Source organism: Gouania willdenowi, chromosome 16, assembly GCF_900634775.1.
Source record: "Gouania willdenowi chromosome 16, fGouWil2.1, whole genome shotgun sequence".
NCBI lineage: Eukaryota > Metazoa > Chordata > Actinopteri > Blenniiformes > Gobiesocidae > Gouania > Gouania willdenowi.
This window is the reverse complement of record NC_041059.1, coordinates 19,785,753-19,806,243: the sequence shown is the minus strand read 5'-3', so window position 1 is coordinate 19,806,243 and position 20,491 is coordinate 19,785,753. Positions and strand designations below refer to the sequence as shown.

At 37.7% G+C, this 20,491-nt stretch overlaps 2 protein-coding genes across 5 annotated transcripts; one reads left to right on the top strand and one right to left on the bottom strand.

Moving 5' to 3' along the window:
- Positions 1-191: 191 nt before the first annotated feature.
- On the bottom strand, positions 192-7,487 carry prelid3a (PRELI domain containing 3A). Of its 4 annotated transcripts, none has more exons than XM_028470915.1 (7): positions 7,143-7,487; positions 5,312-5,480; positions 3,606-3,695; positions 3,436-3,506; positions 3,214-3,316; positions 1,631-1,740; positions 192-1,558 (listed from the first exon to the last, which is right to left on the bottom strand). In XM_028470915.1, the coding sequence occupies exons 1-6, from the start codon at positions 7,172-7,174 to the stop codon at positions 1,669-1,671; spliced, it is 537 nt and encodes a 178-aa protein (XP_028326716.1). In that variant the 5' UTR covers positions 7,175-7,487; the 3' UTR covers positions 192-1,558; positions 1,631-1,668. The 4 variants fall into 4 exon arrangements, with proteins under 4 accessions (XP_028326716.1, XP_028326715.1, XP_028326717.1 ...); XM_028470914.1 differs by having other exon boundaries at positions 1,663-1,740; XM_028470916.1 differs by lacking the exon at positions 1,631-1,740.
- Positions 7,488-9,027: 1,540 nt separating this feature from the next.
- On the top strand, positions 9,028-19,380 carry elovl4a (ELOVL fatty acid elongase 4a). Its single transcript, XM_028471069.1, has 7 exons — positions 9,028-9,268; positions 10,800-10,882; positions 13,293-13,480; positions 13,661-13,741; positions 15,375-15,546; positions 16,413-16,540; positions 17,617-19,380. Exons 2-7 carry the CDS (start codon positions 10,816-10,818, stop codon positions 17,938-17,940), a joined length of 960 nt encoding a protein of 319 aa, XP_028326870.1. The 5' UTR covers positions 9,028-9,268; positions 10,800-10,815; the 3' UTR covers positions 17,941-19,380.
- Positions 19,381-20,491: the final 1,111 nt, after the last annotated feature.

Genomic DNA, 20,491 nt, shown 5'->3' with positions numbered 1-20,491 from the left:
TTAGTTCAAAGGCAAGAAGTGGTTACAATGACATCTAGTGGAAATACTGTGAACTGCAGTGTTACGTTCAGTAGATAACATTACGTCCTCATTCTGTAGTAAAGTTCTCACTGCTGCTACAGTTTAGTTTAAGCACTAGTGAAGAGTCATTCAGTGCAAAATGAAGCACCGACACTTTTTCCACTCTGTTTTGTTTTATTGTTTTTAATGGCAGCAGGACAAGATGTAAACAAAGCTTTTAAAAAAAGAACACACAGTTACCTTTTATGATACAATAATTAAACAAATGATAAATCTATACAAACAGTATGTAAAAATCGACCTTATATAACATTATACATCACGTTTAGCACCGCCGTGGTAAGACAGGAGGTGTAAATAGACAGTGGATAAGTTCAGCATTTGGAGGTATGACATGTATTAAAAAAAAAGATACAGTGCTTAAGCAACAATCAATATATTGACGTGTCAGTTTAATCAAACGTTTCCACCTGCTGTGTGAAGGCAAATCTGCACTACAAAAGACTTTAATCTAACTTTTCACGTTCGATACGATACCAATATTCCAGCCTCGAGTATTGGCTGATATCGATATCGAAGTTTTTATTGATTTTGTAGTGGGAATATAAAAAAAAAAAAAAAAAGTTAAATAAGTGATATTACTCATGAGCAATAGTTTGCAAAAGCAGGTATGAGTAAAAGAAACATTTATTATTATTTACCAATGGGTTACACATATTTTAACCTTAAACATAATAATATTGGTAAAAGTGGGTGCGCCTCCCCCCTCCCAGTTATGTTCTGTATTATTGTAAGATATGTAAAATAATTAAATAAAAACACACGGAAAGACAGTATGGTCAGAATCGCCTGAATTAAAGTATATCCATTGTTTTATTTGTTTTGGAGTGACTATTATTGTGAATAATGTTTGTCATGGAAATTTGCCTTTTTAAATAAACACAGAATTAAAAAAACAACAACAACAACATAAGAATATTACACAACTTAATAAAAAAATAAATGAAAAGACCCCAAAAATAACCTCAAAATCATTAAATACAAATTGTACTTTTAAAGTGAAAAATGACAATTCAAGTTCGATTTTACAAATCAATATCGGAATGAATAAGTAACTTTTTTTATACAAACAATGCTTTTAATTTGTTAATACTGTCATGCACACATCAGCACCAGTGATGTTGCTCTTCAATCTATTAAACAACCGACATTTAAAAATAGCTTCAGCTGCATAGTACGGTATATATCTGCTCCCCTATCTTATACTTGCTGTATTCACCTCAAGGTTTAATGTAGAGTCCAAAAGAGCCTTCAAACCAATGTTACCTGCTTTACATTCTTCTCATGCACTGAATGGCCTGTTACTTTGCTCTGCCACAGTTCGTAACTTGTTCCCTTCGTGTCTTTGAATTCCTCCAGTGCTTTCCCTGCATAGATCAGCAGTGCATTGTGGGATTACTGCTGCTGGAGCTGCTGATCATCCTCTGCGATTTATGAGGTGAAGCCAAAGAAAGCAGACTTGATGTTCTGTTCTGTTCTGTACATACAAACAAATGAATAAACTCGTGTGACAAACAGAAAGAAGAGACTTGATTTCATTGTTACTGACGTAAGATTGAGAGGAAACCAGAGAGGCGTTACCAGGAGTTAGTAAATGTCACATAGAGGTATGTTCTCTGGTTCAGAGTTTTGAATAATCCACTCAATAGCATCCCAGCCCTACAGAGCCACACAGAAAAACACACACACACACACACATTCAGACTGGAAAGCAACCAGAGGAACATGCAGAGGAAACATCAGCAACCGCTAACTTTTCCATGCGCACATGCAAAAAGAAAAACGCACACATTGGCCCTCATTTATCAACCTTTGCATAAAAACTCGTGCAAATTTGAGTGCACATGTGGTCGTAAGACAGGACCAACGTGTGATCCATCAAACATTCGTATCTGACCAATCCCAGCGTACAAATGATTGGGTGTTGGTAAATCCAGAGGCTGAATTCGAGCGTCATTAACTTGTTACGCCCTTCGGAGGCCCCGCCCACTGAGATCAAACAAGAAGAGCAGTGGCTATCCGTACAGTTGTCGTATCAATATACCGACATTCTATCTATACGCAGCGCACCTATTTGGTCACTTTAGGTCATGTGATAGGTCAGTCAATGGTCAGTTTAGGTCCCGTGACTAACACTAAACCTTACCCTAAAACCTAATCCTAACCCTAAAACGCTACATACGTGTACTTCGGTAACCGTACCAATAGCATCGGGGTTGTACAAATAGACACTTTCAACAAGAAAAGAAGCTTTTCCAAGATGAAAATCGACACTCTCACATCTGAGGTGGTGCTTTTTGAAAGTGTGAAAACTGGATTTCAAGAAGTGGAAGAGGCTCAGCTACTGAGCAGGTGACGTCTGCCCCCCTGTGTGCGCTGTGAGCAACTTCACAGCAGAGACCCTGGAGACACACACGGTGATGATGTTTATACCAGCCTCAGTCCGCACGCTTTAGGCAATAAATATCACATTAAAAAGAAATTAACCCTAGTCTGTGTTTATTATGCCCTCAGCCAGTTTCACCTATACTTCTCATCACATTACCGATTACTGCAGCACATTTGTGAAAGTTTAAGGAACTATTTACATATAAAAGCATGAATGAGTTCCTATTTCCTCCGTACAGCACATCATTCTCCATGATACAGCATAGCAGCGCATCCTTTGTGTGTGCGCACTCGTTGATCCTATGCGCTCCCGGTTATACGGTATTCCGTAAACAAAAAACCAAAAAAGTGGTATCAGTCATAACGTGGGCTTTTTAAAAATAATCATTTTATTTTGTTTAATTGGTTTTAAGAGTCCTTTTTTGGGGATCTGTTCTGAATATGTGTCTGCTTATGCTTAAATGACAGCTGAATCTTGTCTAATACTTTATTTATTTAGTCTCAGACCTGATGAGAGATTTGATTGTAGCGTAGCGTACGGAATTGATGATTTTTTTCAATGCAATTGAACTTTATTTATATCATGCAAATTACAACAATAGTCATCTTGAAGCACTATTATTTTGATATTGTATATTATTTTGCTAAATACCGAAGCTTGCTTGAATATGGTCAAACGCACGTGAGCGTACGAACGGTTGATGAATGAGGGCGAGTGTGTGTGTGTGTGTTTGTGTGTTTTACCTTCCTGGCATTAGCCGACATCCTCCTGGCCATCATTCCCTCCAGGTAGCTGCTTAGACTGACTCCCTTCACGGTGATGATGGCTTCCTGTGTCAGAACAGTGCTGCAGAACAACAGGGCCACAAAATCACTTTCTGTTTACTTCGATTTTTGTCAGCGTTTGTGACGTTCCTGAAAAGCACTTTGCAGAAACAAAGCCACTGTGATAGTAACGGTACGCACACATTGGGGTTGTCTGGATGAGGTGTGTAGAGGAGCCTCTCGTCCACTGATATCAGGTTAGTCAGGGTAATCTGGGGAAATGTATCATTTTAGAGTTTAGCTTCAAAGTGACAGTGAGACATTTGTTTTCTAGATTACGTCACTAGACAGAAAGGACTGAATAAACCTACATTTGTGGAGCACAACTCCATCTTTTTCTCCTCAGGGTCCACTATGGAGTGTTCTTTCACGTAGGTCTGTGTGTGGTTGGTTCCCAGTATCTACAGGCATGAGAAAACATAATATGTTAAAGTTGCATTTACATTTTACAAAGTTTCTTTTACATTAAAATATATTTTGATCTTCTGACATTTTTCGACTACCAACTATCAGTCTTCCTCAGAGACTGATAGTTCCACTGATTGCTTTGATGTATCCCCTACGAGTTATTGTATAAGGAAAGCTGGTCTTATGAACAAGGTTCCTACAGCTTTAATCAAATTAGATTCAATACTTTAAGATTTGTTATTGCCATTGGAAATTAAATTTAAGACCAAATTCCCATTTGTAGGGTTGCCGTACAGACAACCCCCGGTTCTATTGGTATTGGGTTAGGTTTAGGGTACAACTCTATATCGCAACAATTTTTAGGTTTACGGTTAGGTTTAGTCTTAGTCACATGACCTAAACTGGCCAATGAGGAACACTGCGTAGAATGTCGGTATATTGATACGGATAGCCACTGCCTAAAAATAACACCACATCAACAACATAGGGTTAGGGTACATTTTTTCCAGTGTCGAGTGCAGACGTGCCACTGGTGACCCCCAAACGTAAATACACAAAATAAAACAGACTAAAATAATCAAAATCACTCCACAAACACACAAGATAACGACAAATATAGGCAGAAATCTTTAAAAAAAAAAACCACAACAAAAAAATATAAAATTAAAATTAAGAAAAATCTTTGTTGGACAGGCAATTTTTGTTAAATTTGCATTTCCTCATGTTTTTGAAAGTTGATACAAGCATGACGCACATCTGTACAGAGTCCCGATGCAACCACAGTCACTGTTTAGTAGTTGGTTCCGCTGTCGTGATGCGCGATGTTATGGTATATTATACTTTTTTTTTTTTTTTTTTAAACGAATGTTAATAATCATAAAATTGTACTTATGTGTTCAAATTTATGACACCTAAGGTCTTATTTTTAGATTCATGAATTTAATGCCTTTTAAGACTTTTGTTTTTAAATTTGAAGGATCCGTGAGAACCCTGTATGAAAGAACTCGCAGGGATAAATCAAAGCAGGGATACATGTCAAGAGATCAAAGTAAATTTCCTTAAAAAAGTTGTCTGAATAAATTAAACCTTAAAATACTATTTAAAAAAAAAAGACAAAATGAACTTGCTGGAATTATAAACATTTAAACATAAACATTCCCCTCCCCCTCCCCGACCATACGTCAAGTGTCAAGTTTTGTTGTAATTGTTTTTCATGGAGTTTTTTCCTAGTTCTACACTGTGCTCCCCTAATTGAACATAGTTTAGGATCTGCCTTTTTTCCCCCTCTCCTTTCCTCCTGTTTTTTTCCATTTTTCATCAAAGGATACGAGGCGCCGCCCTTGTGGCGACCCACAGTTCTCCCGCTCCTGTCCTCCCATGTTATATGTGATTGTCTTTTCATGTTTCTTGGATGGGATAAAACTGAAATGAAAATGTCCCCTTTGTGGGACGAATAAACGATATCTCATAAAACACGTATGACAACATTGTGGTAAACGAATCGTTCCGTTTTTTATGGTTCACTTTATGGTTGAGATCATCCCAATGTTCAACAGGCATTTTTATCCCAGTTCACAACACTTGACTTGTCTTTATTTTTGTGACTGACCGCTCGTACGATGGACGGCAAACCCCACTCTGTGCTCAGCAGTCTGTGGCTGTGAAGGCGTCCTTCTGCATCCAGACTCCGGTCCAGCACGTCCACCCCGACCACGTTGGGGTTCATGGGGTTGGGGTATTTCCTCATGGCAGCCTTGATCACTGTCTCCCATGGGTAACTGTTGGCAAACCAGAAGTCAGAAGTCAGGGACAAATCTGAGTGAGAGTGAGGAGAGCGGTGCTCCATACTGGTGTCATTTTACACATTAAAGGGTTGACTTAAACATTTATACAGTGATTGACATGAGAAATTAAAATCTTGAGATATCATACAGTATATGGTGCATAGTAGACCAGGGCAATATATCCAGAGTCAAGATATACTATAGTGATTTCTGTTTTGGCGATTTTGAAAATTACAATGTTGCCCATAACCAGAGGGGAAAGTAACTGATTCACGTTACTGTAATTTAGTTGTTTTTATGGATACTTGTATATTTTTTGAGTATATTCCAAAATCAGTCATTTTACTTGTACTTAAGTAGGTTTTAAAAGAAGTAAAGTCATTTGTTACATTTCTATACCCAACCATTACTGAGTATGTTATTATTGTTTTATTTCCGTTTCATGGTCTCTTCATAAACTGCTGACGTCAGGTCTTTGGTTCACGTTGGGGTTTCTACCTATTATGTTGTTACCCACATGGCACTGCTTTAGAGTTCATAAATGTAGCTATACTGAATTAAATCAATTGGTGTTGTTTTATTTCAAAAATGATTGTACATTTTGATAAACACAGTTACACTACAGAACTCACTCACACATGCTGTCCCTTAAAGGACAAAAAAAGTTGAAAAAAAATTGTGCAACCGTTTGTTAGTAAACATCAGACTTTATTGAGTTTTGTATCGTATATCGTTTCATATCGTATATCGCCATTTTAAGAAAAAATATCAAGATATGAATTTCAGTTCATATCGTCTGGCCCTAGTGCATAGCAATATAGCCTAAACCAGGAGTCACCAACACGGTGCCCGTGGGCCCCAGGTAGCCCGAATGGACCATGTGAGGGGCCCTCAGGAGCTCTAGTCACCAATGATCTCCATCTAAAATCTGATTTACTTTCCAGGATTCAAACTCACAAAGATACTGTAAAGAGTGGGCAGTGGCTATCCGTACTGTTGCTGTATCAATATACCGACATTCTATCCGTACGCAGCGCCCCTCATTGGCCAGTTTAGGTCACGTGACTAAGACTAACCCTAACCCTAAAAATTGTTGCGATATTAGAATATAACCTACGACACACTACGTATGTGTACTTCGGTAACCGTACCAATAGCACCGGGGGTTGTCCGTACGGCAATCGTACAAATAGACACTCGCTAAATAGTCTATGACAGATGATGTCGTTTTAGTATTAAATGAACCCTCTCAATGTTCACTGAAACAATGTGACAAATGTTTTATAAGTGTTGGAGATCATAATATGATATATACTGTAGAGGGAAATATATTTGGATTTTCTATCAAATTGAAAGAAAATCAAACAATTATAAATATAAAGAATAAAGTGTTTCATGTTGAAACGTCAACATTTCCTACCTTTTAAAGAGCTACTGCTATCCTTCATTATTATAACGCCCTCTAATTAAAGTGAAACGTGTGAAAAAGTATTATTAAAGAAGTCCTTTCCTAACTGGTAGCTCTTTAGACTATACCGTACCAAGAAGTAGCTCACAGTTTGAGAAAAGATTGGTGACCCCTGAAATATCGCGATATTGGTTATAATCAGCCATATCGTGCAGCGCTACTTCAGCTCTCATCCCAAAGTGACCAACCTGAACACATGCTCTGTGCTCCAGATCTTCATCCTTTATGTTGACGGTGATCAGAGGGAATCACTAAGTGCAGGTCACCGGACCATGATGATGATGATGGTGATGATGGTGTGAGGATCAAAGGCCCGGGATGGAAGATCACGATCATCAGTGAAGTCAGTCCACTGAGGACATCTCCATATTTCCTCCCCCACGACGCATTAAACACCCAGAGCCACCGCGACTTAGCAGCAACCTCCGTTTACAGCAACTTCCGTTTACAGCAACCACAGCCGAGGCAACGGGAGATGAAGATAAAGAACAAACGGTGATGAAGGAAAGTGAAGCCGGTGGAGGCGGGACGGACACCACCAGTCAAGTCATACGGAGGTGGATACGAAAGCTTCCGCCCTTTCTTTCAAAATAAAGCTCTTACTGGGCTGCACCATTTTGATTTTACCCTTCCAAAATCTAACTTTTAAAAATGTTGTGGCAATATAACAAATTTTATCCTATTTTTTTTTTTTTAATGTTCTCCACGCATTTTAAGGCTTCAAATAAAAATGTGATTTTAAATCTCAAAACCTAATTGTTTCCTATGTTAATATTTTCCTATATAATATATTTATATTCTACAGCTGTCAGACTCACACACAGACAGTCAGCAATTTTAGTTTGTATACGTATATATTCTGTTTATATTTTCTGTTTTTATTGTACAATATTATTTTTGCACTATTGTCTTCACTCTTTCCCTAGGCCCATGCGTATATATATATATATATATATATATATATATATATATATATATATATATCTTCCTTTTTTATTTTTTCCTAATTATGCTACACTTTTCATCTGCAGCAAACACTGCAAATTTCCCCTTCGTGGTACTAATAAGGCTATATTATCTTAGTTTAAGGATACAAAAAGAGAAGTGGTAATGTTTCCGGTCGTATTGCGGTTTGCGTTCTGCAAACTTGACGAAACTGATAGCGGTCTGCTGCCGCATCCGCTTACTCCTTTGTGCGCATGCGCAAAGTCTAATTTCATCCTCCCCCTCAACAAGCCACTGCGAAGCTGCATCAAGTTACACAGTCACACAGACACCGGAAACGATTTAATACTGACAATAAGATCAAGTTTAAAGAGAGGCCATGCCATATTCATAAACTTACAGTAATATTGGATTCTCTTTAATCATACTTTAATTTACAAAAGGTTTGCCATTTCAGTTTCACAATAAAACAAAGAAAAAAGTCTTTAGAGGAAATTATTCAACTTGCGTGGGTTTTTGTTTGTTTGTCAAACTGCTTTAAAATATCCAGAATATGTCTTTCTTTGAGCGTTACCCTTAATTGCAATAAAAAAAAAAAAATAAAAAAATAAAAAAAAAAAAAAAATAATAATAATAATAATAATAATAATAATGTAGTTGAATTAATAAACAGTTAATTAAAAAAATCTTGCACTTATGGCTTTAATTTTTTGCAGTAAAATTTAGTGTTACTGTCATGATGAAAGTAATAATTTCATTATACAGAAATTAGAAATAAAGTAAGAACTTCATTGTACAGGGAAATTTATTTCTTTACTGTGCAGATGACAATAAACACTTTGAATCTCGAACGATGTCACCACGACTTTTAATTTGGAAAAAAACAACAAAAGCGCGAGCTTGAATATTAGCTGGAAGGTCCCAGTAGAAGCTTTTTATTTTTATTATTTTTATTTTATTTTATTTTTTTTGCAGTAAAATATATCGTTACTGTCATGATGAAACCACATCTTTTAATTTTGAGAAAAGCAACAAAAAAAAACAAAAAGAAAAGAAGAAAAAAAAAGCGCGTGCTTGGATATTAGGCGGAAGTTCCCAGCAGAAGCTCTCCTTGTGTTTTCTATGTAACTTGACGCTCCCGTTGTTGGGCTGTGGGAGTCATTCATTGAGACAGACGCACTGAGGCTGATATGGAGCCTTAACCACAGACCGGAGCCATCGCACTTCTAATAGCGTCCCGTTTACTTTCCAACCGGATGCTGCTAAACTGATCCGATCACATAGTCGCCATCAAAAGATCACAGGGCGGATTAAACAGACTGAATGACCTTGCATCGAATGTCCCAATAAACGGATTTTATTCATCACGGTAAGGGACGGAGCATCCTGAGGACGACGCAAAATAGGGATTCAGTGATCAGATGATGGAACAGTATCTGAATTATTTACCTTTATTAGGTTATTATAACGTGTTGTTTTCATCCATCCGTTGTTACGGTTGTATGGTATTAATTATCATTGGTGGTGGTGGTGTGTGTGTGTGTGTGTAAAGGCCGGACTGCTGCCGCAATGAGAGGGACAACCGCCATTTATTATGGGTTGGTTTAATAAAGCCGTTTTCTATGTTTGGAGGATCTTTGATAGAATATATGTGCGGGTGGGTGTAACCAGGGAATTATGGAGGTGGGTATAACTGGTGCGTGTGGCCCGTGTAGGACTGAACAGATGATGCTGCAGAGCACAGAGAGAAGGATGGAGGAGGGGGTGGGGGTTAAATGGCTTACCCACTGTGCGCCCCTGTCTGCACAATCCATACCCACACCTGCTTTTAGGGCGCTTAGTGCAGGGTGCAAATGCGGGTGAGGGGCACCTTGGGTGGGTGACGCTCTTTGATGGTGTTTATGTCCATGTGCTGACACCTTCGTGCGCAATGAGAGCCGCGCGCTCATCTCATAGGCCGCACGAGGCACAGGCTCATAAGAGCTCCTCGTGGCCTTCAACTGAGATAGTTAATACTATTCATAGTGCTGTAGGGGTGTAAAAAGTACTGATATTTCCTACTCAAGTAAAAGCACAAGTAAGGTATACATAAAATACTCAGGTACAAGTAAAAAGTAGCTCAATTAAATAGTACTCCCCAATGTTTTTTTGGTAATAAATCTTTACGGTTCCTTTGCATACAGAAAACATCTCATGTATAAACTTAAAAAGGACACACAATTGCAAATTGTTTGTCAAAATGTTCAATTGTTTTCAAAATGAAATAATGCCAATCAATTCAGTTCAAAATAATAATAATAAAAAAAACATTCTCATGCTCTAATTATAGATACAGTTATGAACAGTAGAAATGTGCCGTCATGTTGGTAACAACATGATAGGTAGAAATCACAACCTGAACCATAGAAAGTGGTAAAAAAAAAATAACCTCTATTCAATGCTGTTTTGGTGCAGTGCATTACGTTTAATCTGATTGGTCGGCTATCATGTGATGCATGTGATTGTTGTCTGTGGTTATTTCATTTTTTTGTAGTTTCACAATGTCTGTTGATCATTTTAAAACAAAAATATATATATTTACTCAGTAACTGTTGGGTGTAGAAATGTAACGAATTACTTTACTTCTTTTAACACGTACTTGAGTACAAGTAAAATGACTGATTTCAAAATATACTGCACACCAAAAAGTACAAATACCCACAAAAAGCAACTCAATCCCAGTGACATGAGTACTTACAATCCATTACTTTTACCTCTGCTTATTCATATTCTACAAAGTTAACACTGATGTATAGTTTCAGTGCTAAGTACAGTCCAACCAATAGAAGCCCTGCATGTGTATCACATTGAAATTATAACTTGACATTATGATTCTTCACTCTCTTTTTTTTTTTTTTCAGGCACCCAGGTCCAGCCATGGAGATTGTCACACATTTGATCAATGACACCATTGAGTTCTACAAATGGACCCTCACTATTGCAGGTATACTGTTGCTGCTTTGAGTTTCTCTCATTTTCCTTCTTAAAATGGCCTACGTCAGTGGTTCCCAAACAGGAGTACAGGAGCACATTGTGGGGGGTTCTCAGAAAGAGTTAACAATTAATTTAAAAATAATTGGGAAATGTTCCTAGCTCCTTTTAAGGCTATTTTTTTTTTTTGGACACTTTCACCAGAAACTAACAGTATTACACAATAAAATACTATATTTTGTTGTAATTTACAGGATTATTTTATGCTGTAGAGGCCATTTTATCAAATTTTTGACAATAGGAGACAATAAATAGCTAGATTTGTACAAAGGAGACTATTTACTTACTATTGAAGTAATCACATTAAAGTTGCATGGTATTTAAAGTAAATAATCAATTCCACTCATTGTTTTGAATTTGTAGATTAAGCTTTATAGGGAACCAATGTTCGAGACACAGTTTAGGGTTTAGGAAAGCCCGCTGTTTCACAAATGAAAAAGCATATTCAATTATGGAAAGGGTAATATGTTGATATAAAGAGGGGGTACACATGATTTGACAAAAATGCAAAGGGTGTACACGGGATTAAAAACATTGGAAACCACTGGCCGTCATATTTGTATCCTTGAGTTACATGATATGATGACTGAGTGACTTCTTACAACTGGGTCATGTGTGGGTGTTTAACTGTATTTAGATATAGAATTTATGTCAAAAGAAGGGCTTTAGCGTAGAGCCCGACTGGAGCCGATACCGATATTGGGGTTTTCAAAAAGCTGATATCTGCTGTATTAGTGGCAATAGCCTGATATATAAAATAAGAACATTGATATATACACACAGGATAAATACAGTACATGAACATAAATTCTTATAATACCCCAAAATTTAATGAAACGGTATTCCTGGAATACAATGAAAAAAAAAATTCAAGAGTAAAGTTGCAGTAAACATGGATAAAACAAAAAAGGCAAAATGTAACTGTAAACACTGAACTATTGCACTTGTAATTTTCTAATCATTACTGATGATTCAAAAGCTCATAAAGCAGAAAGCACAGCATAGAGTGACAGTGTCTCCACGCAGTAAAAAAAAAATATAATACATCAGTTACATATTAGAGCCCCACCCATTCATCGTCGAGGCTAATAACTGATTTTGATTAATCGATGAAAGCTAAAATTGGCCCAATTAATCGAACACACTTAATAATGAGTAAAGCTCTACTTTAGTGTGACAGCTTAAAGCAGTAGATCTCACATTAATCCAGCCTTCACTTGGTCCGTCCATCTATTATCCAACCTTCTTGCTCTGTTTTAGGGTCCCATTGGCCTTCACATAGTTATCAAGTAAATTAGCACTAAAAGTTGATTTTTGATTTTGACATTAGTCAAACAACATCTCTTTGTTAAACCTATAATGGTATCACTCATTTGCAAGCAGAAGTTAGCATGTAATCGTCCAATTTTGAACCAGTCAGTGATTTTGCTGGAGTTAATATTTTTTTAATATTTTCCTGTGCAACATGCATTTCACAGCATGCCTGGCTGTCAAAAAATAAATAAAAAGACAAGTCCAACATGAGAGACATTAAAGACCGTGTAAAGCAAATTCAGACATTTTCTTCTAAACACATTAAATAGGTCATAAATGTATTTCCTTAAAACATGTAAAAAGCCATTCAACCATTTATAATGTAATTGTGGAGCTAGGCTTCACAAACTGTGTTTCAAATTTCTGTGTTCAGGATTTAATGGGCGGGTCAGAAATCACAGCCGCGTTACGTAACGTAGCCATCATTAGCATAAACTCAACCCTGCTGCTAAAGCCCACCAAACTTCCGCGGCCTCCAGCGGGTGCAATACGGCCCCTAGCCGAAACCACACCACATATTTGGACTCAAGGGAAGAAAACAAGTCCGCTGGTGCCACATTTTCCATGAAATGAGCACTTCTTTTTTTGTGTGTGTGTGTTTTATCTCTAACGGGTGCAGTTCTGACTCAGTACATGGAGGCGGTACCCTTCCCGCGTGTGGGCGTGGTTCCAGCGCCTCTAACTGACACGCCCCAGCGTTTCAGAGCAGAGAAAAGTGCTTGTTTTTACATGATTTTGTGACCTTGTTTTATATACTTAGCAATTTTTTTCGTCTTTCAAATTTGGCTCAGTGGTCAATGACACATGTTTCTGTGGTGTGACAAACTCATAACATAAATATATTTCTGCTTTACACAGACTTTAAGTATTCATTTAATTTTGACCAGCTGTTCCGCGACCCACCTTTGGGTCCCGATCCACCAGTTATGAATCCCTGCTATAGCCTACTATACTTATATGTCCGTCAGCAATCGCAGCCGCTTCTCGCACCTACCTGACCTGCACTGGTAAGATTTGTGAATGTTTATGAGAATGGTGTTTTCCTGCAGACAAGCGAGTGGAGAAATGGCCTCTGATGGACAATCCTCTGCCCACTCTGGCCATAAGCTCCTCCTACCTGCTCTTCCTCTGGCTCGGCCCTAAATACATGAAGAACAGAGAACCTTTCCAGCTCCGCAAAACCCTCATTGTCTACAACTTCAGCATGGTCTTCCTCAACTTCTTCATCTTCAAAGAGGTAAACTATTCAATGCGTGGTTTTAGTCGTTTGACCTTTTCTTTGTCTTAAACTAACCTAATTACAGTGGACTCAGCCCTTTTCCTGCCCTCTGTCTCCTTCCCTTACAATTTTTTTTATCTTAATACATATCTTTGTCTCATGTAACAGCCACTCATTAGAGACATTGTTGTTTTGCAGCTGTTTATGGCCGCTCGTGCAGCGAGATACAGCTACATCTGCCAACGAGTGGATTATTCTGATGATCCCAATGAAGTCAGGGTGAGTTCTTGGAAATCACAAACACACGCTATTGGCTGTTGTGAGCCGTGACACGTGTGCCGTCTTTGCCTCCCACATACAAACATTAAGCAACATTTTTTCTCAATGTTAAGTTGAGGTTTAGTTTATTCAGACAAGGTTTTTCAGGAAATTTTGATTTCCTGACATGCACCAACTGTCAACTGCCTGTCTTTCTGCTGTTCGCCTTTGATGGTTCCTTTGAAGTTTCACTCGACTTCCATGTAATAGTTCCAGCGAGAATGATTTTGTCTTTTTTGTGTGGCTTCAGGGTATCAATACCTTGATGGAGTTTGAAAATGAGAAGTGCGCATTTATTTCTTCTGGCGTTATTGACCTTGTTCCTTTTCTTTACTCTGTTCGAGGTATCTTCAAACGGGACAGCTTTAATCAGAAACTGTTTATGATGGGATAACCAAATTTGGTGTGTGGCTTCAGGGTATCAATATAATTTTATATTCTGATGTGATAATATTTGATTATGTACACATCTAAGTTAGATTTAGGACATTTAGGAAAAGGTTGTGAGTTATAATGAGAGCCAATCTGGTGGGGGATGTTGATGACTGTCTCTTCTTGTTCAGACAAGGTGAAATCGAGAAAAATATTTTCTCGATTTCACCAATAACAATTTCAGTAAAAAAGTTTATTTCACAATATTTATTAAGAAGTCATCTTGCAAACAATGACTTTTCTGTGCATCATGTTTTTCTAACACGACAACTTGGTATTGGTGGGCATGAGAAAGTAACTGGAACAAAAACCAGGAGCAGGATTGAGTTTCACCCGCTCTTCTGTTGTTCCGTGACGTACTTTGCATTTCGTAGCATTTAGTCCATCTCAGGTGGACAGGAGGTGAAAACTTTAAGGACGGGAGTCATTAGCGTAGCTCAGAGATGGGCTTTTTTATCACAGCGGGGCCACAGAAATGTGACTATCAGATTCAAAGGCCAAGTTATTACATTTATGTCATCATTTAGAATAATGACCAATGAACATTAATACAAGAAAAATAAATAAATAAAGGGTTTGTGTGTTTTTCTGGTCATTTTGTACATTTTATTGTTGTTTTAGGAGTAATTTTGTTTATTTTTGTTGTTCTTTTTTTTTGTGTTTTTCTGTTATTTTTCTTATCTTGTGTGTTTTCAGGTATTTCTGTTGTCATTTTTATTTATTTGTGAGTTTTTTGGAGTCAATGTATGTATTTTGTTGTGGTTTTGTATAGTTTTCCGTCATTCTGTGTACTTTTGTTGTCATTTTGTATGCTTTTCTCTTGCTTTGTGTGGTTTTGGAGTCAGTTTGTGTTGTAGGAGATATTTTTTGTTCATTTTTCTATAGTTTTTCAGTTATTTTTCTGCATTTCTGTGGTCATCCTCTGAATTTTTGGCATAAATATTGGGTGTTTACCTGTCATTTTGTGTGTTTTGTTAAGTTATTTTGTGTGTTACTTTTGGGGGCCGCACAAAATATGATCGAGGGCCACATGTTGCCCCCGGGCCGGCAGTTGTCCATGTCTGGTGTAACTTCTACTGACATTTCAAGGATAAAGATGCTTTGATATTTGTAATTTATCACTGATGTGTGTGTGTGTGTGTGTGTTTGTTTTGTGAGACAGGTGGCAGGAGCTCTGTGGTGGTATTTCATCTCCAAAGGCATCGAGTATCTGGACACTGTTTTTTTCATTCTGAGGAAAAAGTTCAGCCAGGTTACCTTTCTGCACGTTTACCATCACTGCTCCATGTTCACGCTGTGGTGGATCGGCATCAAATGGGTAGCAGGAGGGCAGTGTGAGTGCCTCTTTATCTCGAGACGTCAGCTTTAATGTTTACTCCTGCGTGAAATTTTATTCCTTATGAAAACTGATGTGGACATGCAGTAAAACTCCTTTTAAAGATCTATACTTCTCTAACTGTAGTACTGTAGAACTATGTTCCACAGGAATGGTTCAAATGCAGAAGAAGAATATCATTTTTTATGCGAGAAATGAAGTAACTTTCCTCATGTAATGTTGTGAAAATTGTCATCTTCCCTCATTAATAATGAGGGATGATGCTAATAGAGATTATTACCTCAAAGCCTGTACTGTAAACTATATTGGTTAGCTAAACGTTAGTAAGTGAAAAAATGGAGCAGCTTAAATTACGGGTATTAAGTTTTAGTCATATTTAGGGTATGTAAACAATAAAAGAAATAATTTCAAGATAAAATCAAATGTATTTTACTGACACTCAGCATCTGAAGTGTAAATTATAGCAAAGTAAGAGAGTATCGACTGTTCTGAGTAATGTAAATGCACTGGCACTTAACACAGCAGAACTCATTCACTCTGAGGGTTAGAGAGGAGGTTGCCCACTACTCCCACTACTCCCACTATCACACACTGGACTGTGTTTGGAGCCCAGCTGTGGTTGAGAACTGCTGATGTATTAGTGAATGATCACAGGCAGCAGATGGTTTGCTCAAGTTAGTGCATTTAAAAGGTGTCTAAATTGGCTTGTATGGTTTTTTTTTTCTGGGTTTAGCATTAGAATTGTATTGTGAAATTTAAATTCAGCGGGAAATAAGAACTTTTAGTTCCCAACCTTAATCTCATCCTGTAATTGATAGTTTTTAAAGCCTTATAATCATATATTTGGCTGTTTTCTGCCTGCAGCTTTCTTTGGCGCACACATGAATGCACTGATCCATGTCCTGATGTATCTGTATTATGGCCTGGCTTCATGTGGACCCAAGATCCAAAAGTACCTGTGGTGGAAGAAGTACCTAACGATCATCCAGATGGTAAGAGAACTCTGGTCGACATACCTTATGAAATAGTGGTGGTGAAATAATGATAATAATAATTTTGATTTTTCAGTTACACTATGCAGTATTGAAGGTGCTGTGAGGTCTTACTCAAAAGAGAAGTCAAATAATTCAGCAGTCGACTGATATTTAAAATACAATGAAACATATTAATATCAACAGTGAACAGACATTAACAGAAATCAATAAGCTTTAGAGCAGTGATTCTCAACTGGTGGGTTGGGACCCAAAAGTGGGTCGCGGACAGCAGGTCAAAAATATGTCTCTCATGTTGGACTTTGTCTTTTAGTTAAAAGAAACTTTTCATTTGATAGGCATGCTGTGAAATGCATGTTGCACAGGGAAATATATAGATGTATTTATGTTTCTATATGCATGTTTTCAACAGCTATTTTTGAAAAACTGAATTTGGTTGGTTGAATTATAAAAAACAGTGGGTCGTGATTTAATGATCGTGGCTAAATATGGGTCCCAGGGTGAGACCAGTTGAGAACCACTGCTTTCGAGGCTTACCAGGGAAAACCCAAAAAACCCTCAAGGGGCTTGAAGAAGAGGGGTCCATTATAACAATTAAACTTTGACTAAAAAGAAAAAAATACATAATAATTAAACAAAGTCAAGACAAAATAAAGGAAAGTCAAGACAGTAAAACATTGAAATGGAGCAGAAAACAGGCAAAAGAAAAACATTAACATCTAAATCAAAAGTCAAGCAAAAAAAGTTGTTGGGAGAGTTGAATTATGTGTTTGATTATTGGCTGTAAAATAACTGTTAAAAAATGGTGGGAGTGTTTTATTTAATGAAACATGTACAAATTGAGCAATTTGAAGTTTGTTGATTTGATAAATATGAAGTATGCCAAGTTTGAACAGGGGATAATGAGTGACTTATTGGCGCTGAGAAAGTAATAATTCCTACTGCTCTTTTTTGTCAAACGAAGAGATAATTGTTATTAATCAAAAACGGTTCGTAATCGAATAAATCCAAGGTGGAAATTTGTCTGTCATTATCATGTACAAAATTGTGATCTGGTTTGTTTGGTTTTTTTTCAGATCCAGTTCCATGTCACCATCGGCCACACAGCCTTGTCGCTCTACGTCAACTGCGACTTTCCTCACTGGATGCACTACTCGCTCATCTGCTACGCTATCACCTTCATCATCCTCTTTGGCAACTTCTACTACCAGACTTACCGCCGGCAGCAGCCCATGCGACGCGACGCCTCCTCGTCATCCAAGGCCACCAAAGCGTTATCTAACGGTTCTCTCAACGGCCTCAGCAAGGCCAACGGTGCCGCTCTGACAGGAAGCAAAGAGGAGAAACCCCAGGAGAACTCTGGCAGGAGAAAGAGGAAAGGACGGGCTAAAAGAGATTAGAGGGAGGAGCTGAGCATTCATGTGAGGCGGGGCCTAACTTTGTCTTCTGAGCTGATAGAGTTTGAACATGAGAAAGATGTAGATGCATGGATGAGGTGAGGGTGAATGCGTTGATTTAAGCCGTGCTCTAAAACCTGTAAAACCTCTAAAAGAGGATCATTCTATTGGTAAGAGGGGTCAAAGGTCATACCGTGAATGACTATTACCACGATTAGTTAAAAAAAAAATGCAGTGATTTCCAGTGTGACACTGTATTCCCTCTCTGTACTGTAGTGCCATTTAATGCTGATTTCATTACAATAGGGACGTTGGGTTTTTTAAAGCAGGTGTAACCAGGAAGCGCTTATGACCAGGTCCATGTGGCATGTTTTGGAAAGAGTTGAGAAACAACAGAGTAGTAATGGACAAACACTGCCGTGTGGAGACGGGAATGCATATCATCAGATGTAACTCACTCATACTCATATCCAGCTGTTGATAATGTACAGTATCACATAATTTCTGTCCTCACCTGATGTTATACCTGTGAAGAGAATTTCAGTTTACACCATTTCTTCTGAAACTCTGCAGTTTTTCTTTTCCATTATACACGATGCTGGCGAATTTATATCGTTAATTATGTCCTTTATCTTTGCCTAATTAAGCAATTATCAGGCCACATAAATCAAGTGTACACTTTTTTTTAGCCCGTTTTTAAAAATTGGGCGGCTTTGTTCTGATCCTGTACGAAGATGTATCTGAATCATCTGTTTTAGCTGATGCAAGTGTGAAATGTATTTATTTGTTTTGTACATCCCTCCCTGTGCTTCTTATATTGCAATGTAACAGATAATATCCAGAGATATCACCAGAGCTGATTCTTATCTTCGTGTTTCCCCACTGAAGGCGTAGCCTGTCAAATGTATCAATTACAAATGTTTACTTTTTTTCTTTTTATATCATTAACGCGATTGCTTTGTGTTTGTCTTGTGTGCCGAACAAGAACTCTGCACTGCTCTGGGTTTCCTTTTGTAATATTCCAAAATCCTAATGGCAGCTTACAGCCACTTTGTTCCATTTGACCTGAACCAGTTTTATTTATGTAAATATTCCTGGAACGTACTGTATATTTTGCATCACTGCTCTCAGGCTTACTGTGTCCTGAGCAGGCTTGAATGTAATATCATCAGGGTGAAGCTTTACATTTAAAAACTTAAGAAGCGTATGATTTCTATCCAACACTCTGACCAGGAATATCTGCTCAATGCTTGTACTATGTAGCGTATAAATTAAAAGGTCATTTTCATGTCAACACATCCTGCTTTATGTCGTCCATCCACCGATGCATTTTGATGTTACTTATTGATTTAGTGAGAATTACTTTACATGTAAATAACGAGCGTGTCTTTGTGCGTTTGTCTTCTTTTTGTGTTGTACATATGACATTGTGGTATTTTGTATGTCAGCTTGGACATGTGCTGCATTTTTATTGTCATCATTTTGAAGTCTCTTCAAAATAAATAAAATTGGTTGCCTGTAAAAAGAAATTCTGCTACTCGTCCACTTTATTTTATATGTTTTACGATGACAGATATCTGTGAAACTGTTATTTTGGTCTTTGCTCCTAAAAAAAAAAACATAATCCAAACCATCCAACGCTAGAGGGCAGCACAACACCCCCACTTTGGGGGAAGGGGAAGCCATCATCAAAGTGTTATAACTAGGCTCAATTATGGCCCCTCCTGTTTCTAAGGACGCAAACAAAGGTTTCTATGGTAACTGGGCACAGCAGCTGAGCTCTTTCACTCACTCTCACCCACCCAGACCACGCCCACACCAACCTCTCCACCCAATGAGAAGCACTCAGCCTGTGAAAGAGCACCAGTGCAATAAACTATTTTTTAACAGGGGCTTCACATCATGTATGTGCTGCTGACTGTAAATTAACTTTTACTAACAAAACACATTCAGAGAGTCATAAATATAACATATACTGTACGTACACATTATTATGTGCTAGTTTATCTCCTTACATTAAATTACATCTTGCAGAACATAAAGATAAGGTGTAAAGTGAAAGCTAATTTGTACACTAGAGCAGATTATATTAACTTATAGGGATGTAAATCACCAGTTTCATGTCAATACGCAATGATAGTGATCCTTGGACAATGGGATGATATTTTCTGATATCACTGCCACGATTCTATTTTGATTTGATTTCAGGTCGTTACACACCCTGCCAAAATTTTGGGTTGGGACACAAAAGTGGGTCAACATTTTCAATGGTTCTTGAGCATATGTGTGTAACAAAATAACATGCTGTGTTTATTTACTGATAAGGTAATCAAAAGGCAGTTACTTTTTAAATGTTCATGTTTTGTTTACGTTATTTCAAACACGTGGATTAAAGTAGTTGCAGATGCACTTTGACTTGACTTTGTAAAAAAAAAAACATTATTTATATATTTGATCATTCAATTTGCTTTTCAATAATGTGTGCCACAGCATCCTTTTAAATAATAGTGGCGGTGATGATGGTGGTGGTGGAACCACTGACCTACAGATTATT